General features: G+C 42.7%; 1 protein-coding gene across 1 annotated transcript in view; it reads left to right on the top strand.

Annotated features, from left to right (window-relative positions):
• Positions 1-19,767, top strand: part of LOC146359226 (protein eyes shut homolog) — a 249,636-nt gene that overhangs the window by 57,440 nt on the left and 172,429 nt on the right. Inside the window, exons 2-3 of the mRNA XM_084826874.1 lie at positions 867-1,028; positions 15,329-15,482. Coding sequence (XP_084683000.1) covers positions 974-1,028; positions 15,329-15,482 — 209 coding nt within the window. The 5' untranslated portion in view covers positions 867-973. The remainder of the gene's footprint in view (positions 1-866; positions 1,029-15,328; positions 15,483-19,767) is intronic.

The raw sequence follows: 19,767 nt of genomic DNA, 5'->3' as shown, positions 1-19,767 counted from the left end.
GAAGTGAAGTAATGTGCACTACAGTTAAGATTTAACTTCAGAAGACTCAGGTGAAGAGGAATTTCTAGAGGGCAACTCTAGAAATTCACACAAACAAAACTTTTAAAAGGCACCAGCCAGACCTGGTCAAAATAAGGATCACAGTTTTTCTTTACTATGATGAAAATATTGAGGCTTATAGATCAAACTGAAGTTACAGATCATGCCTGAAGGTGTTTATGTGGATTTATTTCCTAGTATCTATATAGGATGTCCAGATCTTGTAAGATTTTGCTGGAAGCTGAAACCATCAGAAACAATGCTAGAACAGAAGAAGTAAAATCCACATACACAGCCCACCCTCATGTTGCAGCTAGGCTAGGAATAGATGCTCCCGTTGGCTTTTTTCTAAGCCTTAACTGTAGTATGGGAGGCATGCTTTTTTGTGTGTGATTGTGGAGGGGGAGGGAAGGGCTAAACCTCCCCTCCCCATGCACTGTAGTTCTAATTAAAAGTGTGTGTGTGTGTGCGCGCGTGCGCGCCTGTAATTAGAATCATAGAATAGTAGGGTTGGAAGGGGCCTATAAGGTTAAATAAAGAAAAACCAACAATGTGATTGCAAGCAGTCTAATTAGTGTCACACATAGTTAGGTCATAAAAGGAGCTGAAGGACACCAGTCAAACCTCACGTTTTTTTCAGGACTTTTCTTGTCAATCTTTCAGAACAGACAAGGGGTCATGTGGGGAAGCAGGGATGGTCCTGGCCTGTGCTACAAGTTTGGGCCCACAGAAATGATGCTACGTTTGGGTACTGATGAGGGGGGTGTATTGCTGATGAAACAACACTGAATTCTGTACTGACTCTCCTTTATTCATATTTCTTTTAGATACAACATTGTTTTTTCCATCATTCAGTGTGAACTCCTATTTAGAACTACCTTCTCTAACATCGTTGTCTGGGGCTAGAGTTGCACCAGGGCAAGAACAGAACAGAATGGTGATCTACTTGACAGTGAAGACAACAGTCTTAACTGGCACTCTCCTTTACAGTGAGTACAGATAATTTATTAGCGACAGGTGACATCCAGCATTACACAAGCAGGCATCTAACATTGCAGAAGGAAGTGTGCAACAGGACCTCTCCTTCCTCTCCTCCCCCTGCTCCTCCAAAGCAGATTTTGGAAGGGCAGGGGCAGGGGATGCTGGGTAGGGGGAATCTCTTCCGTTAATGGTGTCCATTCCGCTGGTGTTGAGTTTCACCTAGTGTCTGTAGCTTGGGTTGTTGTTCAAATTGCTTTATAATTATGATTTCATTTTACCTTCAAAGCAACACTGTATCACTGAACAGTGATATTTATTTATACTAAGAGTTCTCCCCCTACTTTCCCCATCCAATGGAGGCACCCAAAGGGCCTAACGAGCTCTGACCAATGACATCAAAGGTAAAAATAACAACAAGCCACATCATTAAAATCATTATGCTAAATGCAGCTTAAAAGGAATTTAAGGAGCCAACTGACAGATGATGCAAACAGCATCAGCAACTGCTTGATGGAAGACAGATGTTTTACATTTCCAGCAGAACATTAATAAACGAAGGAGATAATCTAAGTCCTTGCGGGTTGGAAACCAGAATTAAACACTACAGTAAAACCATAGAGTTATTTCACTGATTCCCTTTGCAGCCCCCCTCCCCATGCCACTTCCCATGCTGTTCTGGAGGGTCCCCAATCCTCCAGTGAAACTGGGAGGTACAGAAGACCTCAGGAAGCATCAGCGAAAATGGCCTCCCGTCTCTCCCCCCCCCACCACTTCACCAGTGAAAGTACCCAGGTAGTTGAGTTCGGCTCATAGGAACTCCGGCTCCAAACTATTGTTTCTAATTCTGGTTCACAGGCAAACTATAGTTTGCACAAACCATAGTTTGGCAGTTCAGATGTAACAACAAACTACGGTTTGCTATGAAAGAGGAAGTGCAGGATGGTCTGGAGAAAAAAGGGAGTATGTGAAGCTGAGGCTTCTTCATGAAATATCAAAACATGGATTTCATGTTATATCAAGCCATGGATTGCACAAACCATAATTTGCTCACTTTCACATTATATCTGAACAGTACCAGAGACCTAACCCTAGGTAAACCATTGAGTGTCGTAGCTATGAACTTTGGATGACCCATATCCAAAGCTGATGATCTGTTCACTGATAACAATAGCCAACACACGTGAGATTTGGTTAGAGAATCACAGAATGTATTTTCTTAATTTCATTATAGATCTGTATATTATCACCTATACTGTGAGAGAAGTGCTGCAGAAGAAGTTTCTGATTTTCTATTAACAGTTGTTGTTTTTCCTCTTACGCACTGTTAAACTTGTGTCCTTCTCAGCAAACCTAACATAGACATGAAAATAATGCTCGTGCTAAGGATGGACACTGCAAAACTCTAGTGATACCATTGTGTAAAAAAAACCACCAAACCAGACATTGTAAATCATATTGTTTTATGGTCAAAACAGTAGCTTTACTGTCATTAGGGATATTTTCCCTTCTGCTATAATTCTAACCTAGATCTCACTGTTCTTAAAGCTTGCAAAATTAAAATCCGAAAATGCTGTACCTTGTCAGAAGCTTACATGCCTTCATGTTATTGCAATGACATTAACCAAAATCTATAATCCAAGTGGTGAGATAGAAATTATTTGATAACCAGAGGGTATCAGTCTCATTTTTGTGTCTCGCTATTTCTTTCACTTTGAGTAGGGAGGCTGAGGGTGATGCAGAAGTAATAGAATGTGCATCTGGGTCTGACTCATGCTACCAGTTTTCCTTATAGCTAGTCATTTCATGGCATGGGAGAGATCCATATGGAACCCATACTTGCAAATGGGTTCACCATGGGACCTGCAAATAAGTGATGTAGGGATAGCAAAGCAAACAATTAACCTATTCAAAGCAGATTCCTAACATGACCTGATTGCCTAAAAGTCATTAGGCAGACCCTAACTGTGAATGTTCGGTATTTTTAGGGAATAATGTAACAATGGGTATTTTGGCACCAGAGTCTCTCTGTTGGAGCTTTTTTTCCTTTTTGTGACTGTCGCCTGGTTTCATGACTGGTTTTAGGTTGGGAGGGCCAGCCTTTGGGCAAGATGCATCTCCTTACCTCTGTTGCTGCTGCCCATTTTCTTACCAATTCCTCTAAGCCCAATTTGCACCACCACACAGGAGAAGAGGTGAGGAGATTACTACCCCTTTTCCTTGCTCCTCACATTGGTTCCGTACTTGGAAAATGCATGTGAACAGGCAGCAGCAGGGAGGAGCAAGAGGCTTCAGCGATTGGCTGTGGCAGTGTGCCCCTCTCGGAGCACAGACTTCAGCCCAAGATACTGGTCCTGACACTGGCCCTGTCTGCTGTTGTTCCTGTCCCCCTCTTTGCAAATTTGCTGTACATATAACTAAACAGGAATCGAGGAAGAATTAGAGATGAGAGATGAGACATAACAGTTGTAGTACCTATTTGTGAGTAAATGGACTGGAGAATAAACAAGGCAACATTAACTCAAGAAAAGTGAACTTTGACTCTTACAGCACTGGCATAGGAGTTCTAATAATTATTTACAAAAGGCAGAGACGTGCTATTCTAGATCCACTAACACTTTCCAGGAAGGTTTTGAAACAGAGGATAGGAGGAGCAAAAAATGTTTTTCAAGTAAATATAGGGTAATACCAGGACAAATAGCAACTGGAAAGCCAATAAAGAACAATGTACGAGAAACCTTAAGCTTAAAAGATTATCATTTAATTTTGTTTTATTATCACTTGGAAATAGCAAGTCCTGTAGGAGAATACAGGCACCCTGTGAAAAATATTTTTATTCTTTTGGTTTCTTGTTTATAAAAGGGACTAACAGTCTTGTGGCATCTTAAAGAGGAACAGATGTATTGTAGCATATGTTTTTGTAGACTACCATCTATTTCATTAGATGCAAGCTTGCAAGGCTCTGTTGTTGTTTTGTGTTGTGACAGACTAAGATGGCTGGAAGTTGTTGAATGCGGATATCCTACGTTAATAAGATATTTTTAAAATGAAGAAAATAACAATGTGTGTGTGGGGGGAGGGAGGGGGATTCCCAGTTGCTGTAGGGTCTGCTTCGAAGATAGGTCTACAGTCAGTGCCTCATGTACCTTTGCTGTTTCACTCCACTGTGCCATACATTTTCAGACCAGTCAGCCATCCCACCATGGAGCCACAAGTCCCTTGTGCATTACTATGTGATATACAGTTATTCCCTGTGGAGCTGTCAGCCTGCAACCTCTCTGGAGACTGTTTTCCCCAGGCAGAGCCATAACAGCAATAAGCTCTGCAGGAAACCTGCATTTTAGTTTCTGGGGCAACTTTACTCAACAGCACCAGTGGAGAGCTAAAAGGGATAATAAAGCCAGATGGTGATTTCACAAATCACACACACAAGCAGCTTAAGATTACACAAGATGGTTTCTAAGATTCTCAGCAAGCACCTCCCTATAGGTGATCCATTCACAAAACCCTTCCTATATGCAGCCAGTCATGAGAATTATCTTGGGACACATCATGTCACTGGGAAAGCAGGTAATGTGAAAAGGCCTCTAACAGCTGATCCTATGTGTGAGATCAGTCCTGCTGAGTTCAATGGAGCTTACACCCAAATGTGAGCATAAGATTGCAGCATAACAGCCTGATCGTGTACTCTGAGTTCTGTGCTATTAATTGGCACAATTATCTATCTTGTGTTTGTGGTGGTGAAGTCTCTGTCACAGATTAGATGATGTGACAGTGTGGAATGTTCAGTTACTGAAGAAACTGAGAGTTTGCAGCCCACTTCTGTTTGGGAAGTCAAAGTGACCAGTTTGGTTGAGACTGAAGGCTCACACAGAGGCAGACAGAGGCTCTCTAGATGTTCTGGCCTACAGCTCCTATCAGTCCTAGCTAGCATAGCTAATGTAGAGGGATGATGAGAGTTGTAGGCCAAAACATCTGAAGGGCTACAAGATGCCCACCTCTGGTGTACGTAAACCAAGCAACAGGGAGCCTAAATGCAAGGAGGCTGAATGAAGGGTGGAGAGCAGAGAATGGGCTGAGAAAGAGGACTGTGAGGGAAGGGTAGGTGGCTTTAGGAAAGAGGTAGAGGAGACGGAACTGAGGCAAGAAGAGGCTAATCAGAAGAAGAAAGAAACTGCACAGTGCTTAAGGAAGAAGCTATATATCAGGAGTAGGCAACTGCCAGTGGTCCAGGGGGCATTTTTTGCCCCCTCAGACCCCTGGTGTGAGCCACAATCCACAGAGCAGCATGCAGTCCATTGTTCAGTCGTTAAGTCGTGTCCGACTCTTTGTGACCCCATGGACCATAGCACGCCAGGCCTTCCTGTCCTCCACTCTCTCCCGGAGTGTGCTCAAGTTCATATTCATTGCATCAGTGATTCTATCTAGCCATCTCATCCTCTGCCGTCCCCTTCTCCTTTTGCCTTCAATCTTTCCCAGCATCAGGGTCTTTTCCAGGGAGTTTTCTCTTCGCATTAGGTGGCCAAAATATTTGAGCTTCAGCTTCAGTATCTGTCCTTCCAATGAGCAGTCAGGGTTGATTTCCTTTAGGATTGACTGATTTGACCTCCTTGCAGTCCAGGGCACTCGTAAGAGTCTTCTCCAGCACCACAGTTCGAAAGCATCGATTCTTCGGCGCTCAGCCTTCCTTATAGTCCAGCTCTCACAGCCATACATTACTACTGGGAAAACCATAGCTTTGATTAGACGGACCTTTGTCGGCAAGGTGATGTCTCTGCTTCTTACCATGCTGTCTAGGTTTGCCATAGCTTTCCTTCCAAGGAGCAAGCGTCTTTTAATTTCATGGCTACAGTCACTGTCAGTGATCTTTGAGCCCAAGAAAATAAAATCTGTCACTGCTTCCATTTCTTCCCCTTCCCCTTCTATTCCATAGCAGTTCCAGAGCACCAAAAGGGCCAAATTTAGCTTGCTAACAAGCTAAATTTGGATATTTGGGTGCTCCATAGCCACTACAGACACCTCTAAAAAAATTTGGGAGGAAAGGCGGTTGGGGGACCGCAAGAGGGGGCAGTAGAGACTACATGCAACCCATGGACCAATGTGTTATCCACCCCTGCTGAAACTATGAAGGGTGAGGAAGGAAGACATGAATGCTGGGGAGGCTGGTGAAGAGGAAGGATGGCTAAAAGAAATTGTTGCTAGTTCTAGAGTCCAGAAAACAGTATGGCAGAGGTAGAGAAGTTTTTTTAAGTCCAAGGGCTGAATCCCAATCTGGGAAAGGTCTTAGAGCTGCATTCCATCTGTGGGTGGGGCTAAAGCAAAGTGCATGGGGCCAAAGTGTAATTCTTACCAATTTTAACCCTCCTCAGAAGCAGGACTGAATCACTCCGTAGCCCCTCTCCACAGCAGGGAAAAGCTCTTATCTCCTATCAGCAGCTGATCAGAAATAAATAAGAGCTTTCCCCTGCTGAGTACTGAGAAAGGGAGCCTTTTCCAGCTCTCAGCAAGCAAAAGCTCTACTCTCTAATCAATAGCTGTTCAGAGAAAAGAGTTTTTTCTTGCCAGGAGAGGGACAGGTCCTGGGGAAGAAGTTGGCAGGCCAGATGGGGAACCTCTGTGTGCTGTATATTTTCAACATATTATTCAACCAAAACGTGTAACCTGTTACATAACATATAGCAGCTCACCTCCAGCATCAAATTCTGTCTTAAAAGATGTGCATAACCATTAATTGATGAGTGTGTATAGAGAATAAGGGGTAAGTAAAGCAAAGAGCCTGGCAGTAGCCACCTCAGCTGAAAGAATAATGCATCTTGTTAGAATCAACACTTTGAAATAGACTTCATGGGAGCAGAGCAGAAGCTATGGGTACCAGTTGAGATGAAAAACAGAGCTTTTCATACCTGCCACTGAGCAAACCTTTTGAATTCTTTGTCCGGTACAAAGAAACCCCTAATAAGGCAGAGAGAAAAGAAGACGAGATAAAAAGTGTGTCATGAGGTGCATTTGTGGGAAATCTTGAATACTCTTCCTTGAAGCGATACCAGTCTGTAGGTTTTTGCTGTGGGTTGTAGAACCACTGAACAAACTGCAACTTTTGTGCATTCCCTTGAAAAAAGAACTAAGACTCTACCAAAAAGCACATAATCAGAGTTTTAGAGCAGACATTTGACCATATCCCAGGTGGCAAATTATACCCATTCCTTTAAGGAGTGATTGGGCAGAGGATAGCTTTTTTGCTTTTGAAAATGCTGGTATTTGAAACAAAGAATTTATGTTGGGATCAGCAGCTAGGATTCAGCTACAGTCTCAGCAGCTCACCTTTTCCCCTCCTTTTGATGGTGATGTGATGCAGGTATGGCCCAGCTGGAGAACAAATTTAAAATGACAAAATTATGTTTTCCATTACATGTGTTTTTCCCTATTTAGACTCACTAAAATACATAAGATAAACAAATGCCTATTCATATGAAATTTCTGGGCTCATTCTAAGATTTCTAATGTTTCTATTATTGAGATCCTAGCTCTTATATTCTTATATTTATGTCTCACATCATCTGAGCTGGTTTCAGGTGCCCCCGCCCTGAATGAACCTACCTCCCACTTCTACTGTTGCTGCTGCTTATTTGCTCACCTCTCTCTCTGGGCCCAATGCCAGACAGAGAGGACAAGGCATGCAGTGTATACTGTTCCCATGTGCTCCTTTTACTGCTTGCTCACTTGGACAGGGGAGCAACAGCAATACCAATAAGGAGGAGTCAGTCGGCAAAAACAAGGAGTAGCAGGACCAGGAGGTGCCAGTGATTGGCGGTGGGCCCCCTACTTGTAATGTGGGCCTCAGCAAGTGCCTGAAAGTGCCCACTCTTGATTCCGGCCCTGGCCATCATGTCTCTTTTCCTTGTAAAGTTAGAACAATGTGGGGGGGTGGAGTGGGTGGTCTTCTTAAGAACATCAGAAGTGCCCTGCTGGATCAGACCAAGGGTCCATCTAGTCCAGCATTCTGTTCACACAGTGGCCAACCAGCTGTCAACCAGGAACCTACAAGCAGGACATGTTCCCTCCCCCCCATGTTCCCCAGCAACTGATGTACATAGGCTCACTGCCTCTGGTACTGGAGGTAGCACATAGCCATCGAGATTAGTAGCCATTGATAGCCTTTTCCTCCAGGAATTTGTTGAACCCCTTTTAAATCCATCTAAACTGGTGGCCATCATGACATCCTGTGGTAGCGAATTCCATAGTTTAACTATGTGCTGTGTGAAGAAGTACTTCCTTTTATCTGTCCCGAATCTCCCACCACTCAGCTTCATGGGATGACCCTGGTTTCTGGTACTTTGAGAAAGGGAGAAAAATGTCTCCCTATCCACATTCTCCACACCATGCATAATTTTGTAGGCCTGTATCACGTCTCCCCTTACCATCCTTTTTTCCAAACTAAACAATCCTAGCTGTTGTAACCTTCTCTCATAGGGGAGATGCTCCAGCCCCTTGATCATTTTAGGGAACAATCGTATTCAGATAGGTGGCCGCCTCCAAACTTGGAGGCGACCGCCTATCCAATGCAGGGCAGGAGAAGCACGGAGGGGATAATTCCCTCTGTGCTTCTGCTGCCCTGCATTTTTGGCTAGACAGCTAATTGTGGCTGTCTAGCCGTGGGAAGGCTGAGTGGGGAAGGAGGCTGCTGTATGACACATTGGATGTGTCGTACAGGCATTTCCGCCCTCCCTGCCCCGGAATGCCCCCTGGAATGCCCCTTTTTGGCTGCTCTGCACTCCTCTTGCGAGCGCAGAGGCCGGGGCTGTTCCGCATTGCTATCCATTCTCCAGGAACCAACCTCAGAGCACGGGCTCCAAGGTCAGTTCCTGGAAAACGAGATATCCTATGGCCATCTAGCCCCCTCCGTTGCTCTTTTCTGCACTTTTTCCAACTCTACAATATTGTTTTTTAGGTGTGGTGACCAGAACTGTTCACAGTATTCCTAGTGTGGCTGCACCATGGATTTGTATAGGGGCAGTATGATATTGGCAGTTTTATTCTCAATTCCTTTTCTAATTATGCCTAACATAGAGTTTGCCTTTTTTATAGTGGCTGCACACTGGGTTGACATCTTCATTGAGCTGTCCACCACAACCCCAAGATCTCTTTCCTTCTTCATTCAGCCTGTGAAATTTCCCTTGCTGTCCCATTGCAACACTGTGAATTCCAAAAGGGAGGCTAAGAATTCTGGAGCTCAGCAAAGTCCAGGCAGTTGACAGTATAATGCATCAAGCAGATGCATGGAACTGCTGCTGAAAATGGCTAAGCGTACAGAGATCTCTGTAATGTCTACTTGAATGTACCTTGTGTCCTGGAATAGTTTTACTCACCGATTCCCTGCCCCTGTTCCACAGCATAATGTCATATACTGCATAATGTCACCAAGGCACAAGGTGAGTTCAACCGGGTGCTACTGAGGAGACCATGGGAAGTTTATATAAGGTTACTGTTTTTGGTGGCAGCCATGTGTTTGATTTGATGTGTAATTTCACTTTCAAGGGGTGCAACAAAAAGGAGGAGGTGGAACAGAATAAAAGAAGGCTCATTAGCTACAGATTTCCAACAAGGAATGTAAATACGAAATCTTAGAGGCGTTCATTTCATTTATAGCCATAAGCCATAACAACAAACAGAACAGTTTATGATCAGCAAGATACAAATAAATGCTCACAGTATGGAAAAAGCATTTCAACAGGTGTCAACAGCCAGCGCCAAGCTTCGTAGGCACAAAACCAGCAGCAGATAGAAAGCTGAATCTATGCCAGATCTCATTTACAATTGGCACTGTCCATGCAAATTGCCCCAGTAGCATATGATGAAATTTTTGTTAACAAAATCTCAGTGGATCTTTGATGCTTCAAGTTGCAACTGCAAGCAAAACAAATTTCCCTGTGACTTTTTTGCCTGAGTCATTTAATTTGAATTGATATGGGATCGTCAAATTGCAGATTAGGATTTAGAACTTTTCGAAATGTATACAGATGACCAATTAGTGGGTTATGTCTTATTCTACAGATGCAATAACGGTCTTCAGAAATAAAGTGAGCATACCTCTATACTGAGAGCATAGTTTGCATTGATTGAAAGTGAAAAGTGGAAATGCTTCACTGGTTTCCCAGGCCTCTAGTTAATTTAGATAGTTTTGATAGCCGATATGATTTTTGATGATGCCATACTATGGAGATACATTACAGCAAGTCAACCAAGCTGGTTCATTTTTGGTATAGGTAAGACTGTATCTGTCCTTCAGTTGCTTTTTGATCTAAAGTGCACATACTGCGTTCTGGCTTGGTTAAAAACCCACAATAAACCAAGCTGATCATAGGGATATACCAATTGTGTAAAATCCATTCCATCTGTGTTTTGCAGATTGTCAGGCGCCTTTCATTCTGTTGTCTACCCATCAACAGAATCAGAATTTTTTGTTTCTGCATTTGCGAAAATGTGCACATGCGAAAATGCTCAAATTCCCCCAAAATATGCATTTTCATGCTATGAGGGGGGGAATACACAATTTCGGCCAGGTTTATTTTATTTTGCATATTTTTCTATGCTGAAATTTGGGAAAGTTAGAAAAACAGTCCACAAGTCCGCAGAATCCACTCAACAAGGGAAAAGCCAGTCCGCTGCAGAATCCACCAGTAGGATTCATGGAAATCCGAACTCATTTGGTTCCATTACGGATTTCTCCGACATCCCTTGCTGATCAGTGCTCAATTATCTAAGGATAGAATTAAGTATTACAAAAAACACAGGCCTTTTTGTAAAAATGGCAGCTCCCTCCCAAGTGTCCCCTCTTCTTAGGGTGCAATACTGTGCATATTTAGACAGAAAATGTCCTACAGCTCTCAACATCACTCCACCCAGCCATGCTGGAATTATAGGACTTTTTCTGTCTAATCATGCACAAAATTGCACTCATAAAGGGTGGTACATCTTATGCTGTGTCCTGATGTTATCATGCTATGTGTTTCCCTCCCCTACTGCCAGCAGTCAAACATATGGAGTGGAAGTGGGGAAAATGCACAGTGTAATGACACCATGACATGGAGTAAGTCAGCTTTGCACAACCTGGTGCCCTCCAGTTGTGTTGGACTACAACTCATATCATCCCCAGCCAGTATGGGAGTAAGTTGTACTAGATATTGTAGAGCATTGTACTAAGTGTTACAGATGGCAGCTGCATTTATTTTGTAAGGTTTAGTTCTGCCCCATGAAGACACAATGTCTGAACTATTTGGGTTCACAATTTGCTGTATCAGGCATAAGTTATGTAGCCTTTCATCCTTGAGATTCAGTTTAACCCAACATTTATGTGCTGAGTGGCATACCTTTGGAGATCAGAAAGCCAGAAAGAGTTAAGGGACAGTAAGAGCCAGTAAGAGTTAAGGTGCAGGAAGGTCCATAAAAATTTGTTTTGATTTTCTAATTCTTTAACATAATAAATTCCCTAAATATTGGCTCCATATAAGACTTCAGGGATAATTGTTTCTTGGAGGTTTTCAAGACTCGATTAACTATATGCCCTCTCTTCTTCTTTTTTCCAGAAATGTATTCATGCTTGGGAAGTGTATGAAGATTTTAATTTAATGGCTTGTAAATGCGTTTTCTGTGGCAAATTAATCAGTAAAGCACAACTCCAGGCAATTAAAGGCCTTCTTGTGTTTTATCAGCTGGCCAACTAGCACCTATTTATGTTCTGAAATCTGTGTCTAAAAACCATCACTTTAATTTTAGAGTGGCTGATTGTAAGCTCGTCCTGTATAGAGAAATAACTTTTCTTGATTTTGATCAGCACCCATATAACTGACTAACAGCAATAGACCAGTTGGCCCAGGCCACTTAAACCATTATTCCATTCTTCTCAAAGCAAAAATTCAGCAGGAGCAGAATACACTGAATGGAAGTGACTGATTGGTTTAGCACTTTAATTTTAGGATGTTGATGTTAAGTTTAACCAGTATATAAGTAAATGACTTTAAAACAAGCATCACGTTTACTAGCATTGCAGAGAAAAACATTATCAGCTAAACTGTCTGTTTTAAAGGGAGAATATTGTTAACTGTAGGTAGATTATCACCACAATAAATTGAACTGTGCTGCTTCACTCAATAGCTCCAAATCATTGGTGAGAAGCATTTTATATCTGAAGTCTTTATTGATTGGGCCCATGTTGATCAGTTACTTGGGAGTAACAAGAGTAACAGGAACGTAAATGTGTGTTGTTTAATGCCAGCTGCCAAAAGAATAGGCCTTTTTAATAAGAGAGGTCAAGAGGAGAGGAGATACAGAATTCATAGAAAATTACTATGTAGCCTAAAGGAACGAGACACTAATTTGAGAAAGAACAGTTGGCACAACTACTAGAGTGGAGTATCAGTTACTTTCTGAAATGCAACAGAAGTACCTTTATTCAGTTATTTATTAATAAAACTTTTCAATCATGGGAGAAGAGAACATGTTAAACATGAAGTTGTTTCTGTATGCAGAATCTGTGCTTGCATTGTTAGGTTTAGGTTTTTTATATTTAAATGTGCTGCCAAATGATTTCTGTTTTAGATGATAGTGGGCAGAAGCTGTTTCTTAAATTGCATTAGGCAAATGTCCCATGCCAGGCAAGTGCAGCAGAGCTGTCTCCTTCATTTGTTTCTCAAATTCCACCCCCTGCATGCACATACACAGCAAGGGCAGTATCCAATGCAGCACTACCGCTAATATAAATTTTGTTGTACTAGTGTACAACAAAATAGTGTAAATGACCTTGAACATGACACTAATAGAGTTTGCTGATGTGAGAGGTTTTCTGGGGAAATCCATCATGTCAGAAATGCTCTTGGTGTTGCGCTTACACTCATGCAGCGTAATTTACATTAGCGGTAGTGTCACACTGGATATTGCCCATAGTCTACATCTTTCTGCTGGTATAATTGTGTAGAAGTACTAGATAGCACCTGAGCTCTTTTTTCAAAATAAAGATAGGGTGTTCAGAAATAAGTGGAAAAGTCAGGGGGAGAACTGCATGAGGAAGTGTGAGGTCCAGTTCAAGCATCTAGTTCTGACCTCTGGACAGATAGATTACCTTCTCCTCCTTCTCATGGAACACACACACACAGGCTACTCATTGGATCTGGAAGCACTATTTATTTTTTGTTTTGTTTTGTTTTAAACATTTATATACCACCATCAATCCCATGTGGGATTCCAAGATGGTATACGTTGGTGGTGTATCATTATATAATAATTAGAGCCATCAATGAAATCCTTCAGACACGACAATTACAAAAAAGTTAAAATGCCTGGATGAATAAGGATATTTTTTCTTGGCATCAAAAATATTGTAATGTAAGCAGACTAGAGAACTACTGCTCAGCAACCACAAATGTTATTCCACTTATTTTCCATTCACCTACCATCCAACTATTTCTCAGCCCATCTATCATGAAACTGACATGCAAGGAATGTCACAATCACCACCACTTCTTAAACTCATGGCAGTCATGGTCATGTGATGCCAAAGTGGCAGATGATGGGGGTGGTAGCTGCAACGTACTACAAAGCAAAATGGCACACCCGCTGAGGCTCCTCTAACTGCCTGCTATCTTCATTTACCACATGTCTCTGGGCCTATGTGGGATCTAGAGGCATGTGGGGAAAATGAATATGGTGGATGGCTGGAAGATCCTTGGTCAATGTGGTGCTTGACTTCACAGCACACCACGCCCTGGCCACCCAAACAAAAAAAAAAACCCTCTTTCTACCACTGCTACCTATAAAGCTTATGCGGGGAGGGACAAGAATGGAGCAACAAAGGAGATGGTGATGGGGAGAAAGCAGGGAAGCTAGTACTTATTTTTATTTATTTATTTATTGCATTTATATCCCGCCTTTTTTCCTCTTGCAAGGAACCCAAGGCAGCTTACATTCTCCTCCTCCTCTCCATTTTATCCTCACAACAACAACCCTGTGAGGTAGGTTGGGCTGAGAGTGTGTGACTGGCCCAAAGTCACCCAGTGAGCTTCCATGGCCGAGTGGGGACTAGAACCCGGATCTCCCAGCTCCCAGTCCAACACTCTTGCCACTGCACCACACTGGCTCTCTCCAGTACGGCATGGGAGGCCTGCAGAAAGGCCCAGGCCTCCCTCAAACCTAGCAGCAATGCTGATTGTAGAATGTATAATGTCTGAGTCCCATTTCACTCTTAAACATCAAGCACTGGAAGTTTTGGATAAGACACATATCCAGGGATAAGACACTGGTGATCAGTACAAATTAAATTCTGTTGGATGGTTTGCAATTCTTAGAGTTTCTCAGGTGCCAGTGGGACTTCTTAAGATGTTCTGCAGGGAGGAAAGAAACAAGCACAAGCACGCACTGTAACATACGTACCCTTCATATAGACACAGGGGCATCAGCTCAGTAATAATCACATTGGCGGATCCGAGTACTGGGTGCTGGAGGCTTTATATGCAAACATCATTAGTTTGTTTTTGAAGTCATTACTGCATAATCATCATGTCTGAAAGCTGAAGTGTCCAAAGAGAATAGTATGTGCTGACCAAGATAGAACATTCACTGGAAAAATATAATTAGTAACCTGTGTGGGTAATTTGAGCTTTCAGAAATGACTCCTTTGTTATTGGGCTTTCCTTCTTAACTTGCCCTTTCAGGTATCATTCCTTCTAATACTAATTAAACATTTCCCATGCTCATGTAAATGTAGTCAAAACCACACCACCCATGCACAAGAGGTTGTATCAGTAGACTCAGGGTAACTCTGAGGTTTGCAGAGATATGAAAACTCTTAAGGAAAAATTCCTAAGGGGGAGGACACCCCCTCATAACCCAATAATAACTCAATAGCACCGAATGTTGACAAACTAAGAGAAAAAAATACTGGGTGGGAATGGTAATAGAATGGAGTAGCTAGACAAGGAGGATGAGGAAGAGAGACACAGATATAAAAAGAGTAGACAGAACCATCTCGTTGTCTGAATGGGTCATTTTCTGGTTCACACTGAGAAGCTATTTTAAAATGTCGCCAGGGAGGTAGTGAGAGCTGCCTGTAGACACCAATTGAAAAATCAAAGATGTTAATGTAGGTGAGCATAAGTGTGTCCACCCTGCCTCAGTCCCAGAACCCCCCTCCTCCCAATAGACAAAGAACCAGGAAAGCTGGAAGCACTCTCCACTGTAATACTTTATTTGTAGGGCCCCACTTGGTTATACTACTTTTCTAGGGTTTTTACATAAATATATATTTTTATTGTCTTTAAAGCCAGTGATGAGCATGCTGGAGAACATTTTCTTCACCTTTACCTTGAGGATGGAAGACCAACAGCTCAGTTTGGCTGTGGCACTTCATGGGACATTCTGACGGTGACTGTCAATCACTCCATTAGCAGAGATGCCCTTGTCCCTATCACAATAAGGTATGGATTTCCTATGCTTTGTTGAAGGAAGACATGCACAGTATATACTTGCTCATTTAGTGCTGAAAATCATAAAAATAAAAGGTCAAGTATGATTCTCTCTGGAAACTAAAGATTTATTTGGGGAGGGACCATAGCTTAGTGGTTGAACACACATTTTGCATGCAGAATGTCCTAGCTTTAATCCCTGGACTTCCTAGTTAAAATGATGTGAAATACTCTGTGCCTGACATCCTGAGGAGCTGTTACCAGTCAAGAGTAGACAATATTGGGCTAGATAGACAAGCAGTTTGATCGTGACAAGTAGTTTGAACCTCATCTACAAGGCAACTTCCTGTGTTCCTTTGAAAGATCTCACAAGCAGAGGGGTGGATTAGGATATTTTCCAGAATGAGAAGATGTACACAGACACACACAGACACACAAAGACACCCCCCTAACCCACCCTGTGGTTGAGCATCTCAATATTTGGAAATGTTATGCCGTAATTATATTAGAATTGCGTTACTGGTCAAACTCCACCCTAGTAAATATCTAAATCTGAAGTCATTAAAATCAATGGCATTCAATCAATCAGTATTATGGTCATAGACCAGCAAGAAAATCAATAGCTTTGATGTGGACACTAGGGGCAGTATCCAACTTTATGTATCCAACATTATGATAGTGCAAATGACATTGCACTAGTGGAAACTTGGTTCCAGACTGATGGGATTTATTTGGTATTGCTGCCTCTTGTTAAAAAGACAGCAGAGAAAAAACAAAAGGCAGAACAGAATGAGCATTTAGCAGTCCCACATACATACAAAAGGTTAAAAAGAGACCACACCTTTCTTTTAGTGCAGAAAGAAAAACAGCTTTACTCACAAGTATTTTTGCATAAAGATGCAGGTACAGCGTAGGGTTTCAAAAGGAGTTTGTCCAGTCCATTTTGTGTTCCTTTACACAGGCACGATTAAGAGAGCAAGCCATGTGATCCCAGCAATGGAGGAAGGAGTGGGGGAGGAGCAGGAAGGAAGAAACTAGGGCTGTGCACCATTTTGGCCCGAAGCCCAACCTCTGAGTTGAAGCAGGGTGTTTCGGGTTACTACGGGCTGCCAGCGAGGCGGAGGGGGCACAAAGCAGAACGCAGTGAGTGAAGTCACTCTGAAGCGCTTTGGCATGATCCAGAAGCCCAGCTGAGCCACCGCCCAGTCCCAGCTCCTTACTGGGGCCCTCTGGACATGCACTGACAGCAGTCTTCTTGATTGGGGGGAGGGGGGGCTATTTTTAAAATGGCGACTCCCTGTATTTCTGGAAGTAGATCCTGCAGGATCTATTTCTGGAAATACAGGGAGTCGCCATTTTAAAAATGGCTCTCCCCCGCCCGGAACAACAAGATGGCTGCTGATGTGTGTCCAGAGGTTCCAGGAGCTGGCAGTGGCTCCCCCAGTGGCAGCAGTGGGGAGAGGCAGGAGCTCCCCCCCCCCCGGAACAACAAGACAGCTGGCCACCAGAGGGTCCAGGTAAAGGACTGGGGGTTGAGCAGCATGTTGGGGGCATTCGGATGTCTGAATCCAGCTTCGGCTTTGGAGGCCGAGGTGGGTCAGCCCCCCCCCCAATCTTCCCGAAGTAAATCAGGTCTGCCTCGAAGCCCCAAAACAGCCTCCAAGGTGGATCAGGGGTCCATGCACAGCCCTAGAGGAAATCACACACTGTAAGCTATAGATATGCTAAGGCTAGCTATGCCCATAACTAACTGCAACAGTGTCCCCTTCCTGTAACTTGCAGATGAGGTTGCAATATTCCCAACAGAAACTATGCACAAGAGGAGGATTCAACTAAAATTATGTGTGTGCAAGCATGGTTGTGCGTTATGCTTCTACAACTCATTGTGCAACCAGTTGTGCATAACTCTTTTGCAACCTGTTGTGGAACCAGTTGCACAACTGCTTGCACAAGCATAATGGGAAACCGCTTGCGCAACAGAAAGATTCAGCAGAGCTCTGCTAGTGCTATCTGAGTTTGTGGAATGACACCATTAGATACTGCCCTAGGTTATCCTTAATCTAAACTAGAATGTGGAGAAGCACTCTTCCACTCCCCCATATTTTTATACCACCTAAGCAACTAACCTTCAATCCATTGCCACTCCAGGATGCATGGCTCCAGGATTTCGAAGAAAAAGTCAAACTTAAAATCAGTTTTTTATTGTTTCATTATGTATTAGACTAATTAGCTCAGAGGCTTCAAGTAGAGCTTTCGCAACCACCTCTTCAGTTGATCGGATAGCATATCTATATCTATATCTATCTATGCACACACACACAAGTATGCTGGTGCAGTGTTGCAAAACTCCTGGGGTGTTGCATGAATATTACGGTGGTGTCACAGACGGATATGTAGGAGCAGAAGTATGGATTGGAGTGTTATCCGAAAAACTGAACTGCACAGTGACAGGGCAGGTGGAAAATTGTCTCTGATCTCCGAATTATAAGTTGAGCCAGTCGGTGCTGAAATAGCATGGTGGAGGAGTGTGACCTTCTCTTCTTCACCAGAGAGACAGACTCCACTGATCAGGTGTGAGCATCTGATTCCTGAGAGCTTGGGTTGCATGATTTCTGCACCCTGCCCAGCCACAAAAAGTTGAAAGAATCATGAGAACCATATTTTCCTGCATCTGGGCTCTTGTACAGTAGGACCAGTTCACTGGAGGCTGTCTGCATGATAAAGGAGAGAACCTTGCAACAGTGCCACTCAATATATGAACCAGAGTGAAGAAAGGACACTGTGCACAGTAGGGACCTTCCTTGGCTCTCACTGCAGTGAGGGGGACAAGCTGAGCTAATAAGTGGTGCCCCCAGTCCCATGTTTTTAAAGTGAATTGTTGGAGGAATTGGGCTGTGCTGTGATCTAAGGATTGAGCTAGTGTGAGCGCACCCCCCTCCCGAAAGTTTTGAAGAAAAGCTATCCTCCCTCATTTTTTTAAAGAAAAGAATACCTGCCTTGCCTGGAGTTGCTAAGTCTATAAAGGTTATGCTAATTTGTAAACACACTTTTTGTCTTAGTTAAATCCAGTGCATTGTATGGTATTCTATTGAGCTGATGGGCAAAGAGCTATAATTGAATACAAACAATGCTTTCTTTCTCCATTCCTATCACATTCCCTTTCTTCTTGGCTTTCTGTCCTTTTTTTTCAAGGCTCAGATTTAAAGTATCTTATCTTGTTTCCTATTTGTTGATTTCTTCCCAGATGGCATCCTACTAAGCTTGCCATAATGAAATACATTACACAGCCCTGTATTAGCTCGCACAAGTGTTTAATTTATTTTGTGGATGTTCTTATGTTCTGTACACGAACAAGAAAATGTTACCTCCTCTATGGCCTCACAGGCAGAGGGCTTTTTCTGCTGGAAAACTCTAATGATGACATTGCAACAGCGAGGGGTAGGGGAGCCCTTCATTTCAATCTCCAGTTACTCTCTTCAGGATACGATGATCAACTAATTGTCTACACCTTATTAGCTGCAGCAGCAGTGTCTCTGATCCACTTGGCTAAAGTATTAAATGGCTGATTGATTTAAAAAACTAGTAATAGATTGTCTATACATTCAGTGGAACTGCACTGAAGAAATGGGTCTTAGTTTACAAATTCAACATGTACATGAAGTACATGCATTCACAGATTCCCCTCACAACACAGTGCTATATAAGAAATGAATGCCATTTACACATTTTCTTCATATACCTGGATTTGTGTGTGCTAATGTTTTTATTCAACATGTGCAACTCTGTGCTCTGAGGGGGATTTATATGCATCTGATATGATGAGCTGGTGATCATTTTTGTGATTTTCTTCTGCAAAGTAAAAAGAGGAATGGTATATCCTTCACCAAGCAACAATAAATATGTAATCCTTCAGCAGTCATCTTTAATCCGGTGGCCAAAGGAATAAGCAAACATGACATTACCTTTGTGAGCTCTCTCAGCACTGGGTGCCATAAGCTGTAAAATATGCATGCATGAGATAACGGTTGATTTTTCTTCCACAACCAGCACTTGAATATAGATAATTCTGTTTTCTCTGTTTTTGCCTGCACAGCAAACTGCCGAGCAGTGGCAGAGTACTGATTAATCTAGAACTGTTGATTAATTGATTTCAGCCAACACCAGCCCTACTATTTGGCAGAATGAGGTAGCCGTCTCAAGTAGCTTGATCATGAGTGTCATGAAACAACATTAAATAAATTTATTTATTTATTTATTTATATCTAAAAAATGCAGAAGCCCTCCCAAGGTAGCTCAC

This window comes from Heloderma suspectum, chromosome 1 (assembly GCF_057233095.1).
Source record: "Heloderma suspectum isolate Gila_16-S chromosome 1, 16-S_ref, whole genome shotgun sequence".
Taxonomy (NCBI): domain Eukaryota; kingdom Metazoa; phylum Chordata; class Lepidosauria; order Squamata; family Helodermatidae; genus Heloderma; species Heloderma suspectum.
The sequence above is the reverse complement of the archived record's forward strand: the minus strand, read 5'-3'. Positions and strand labels throughout refer to the sequence as shown.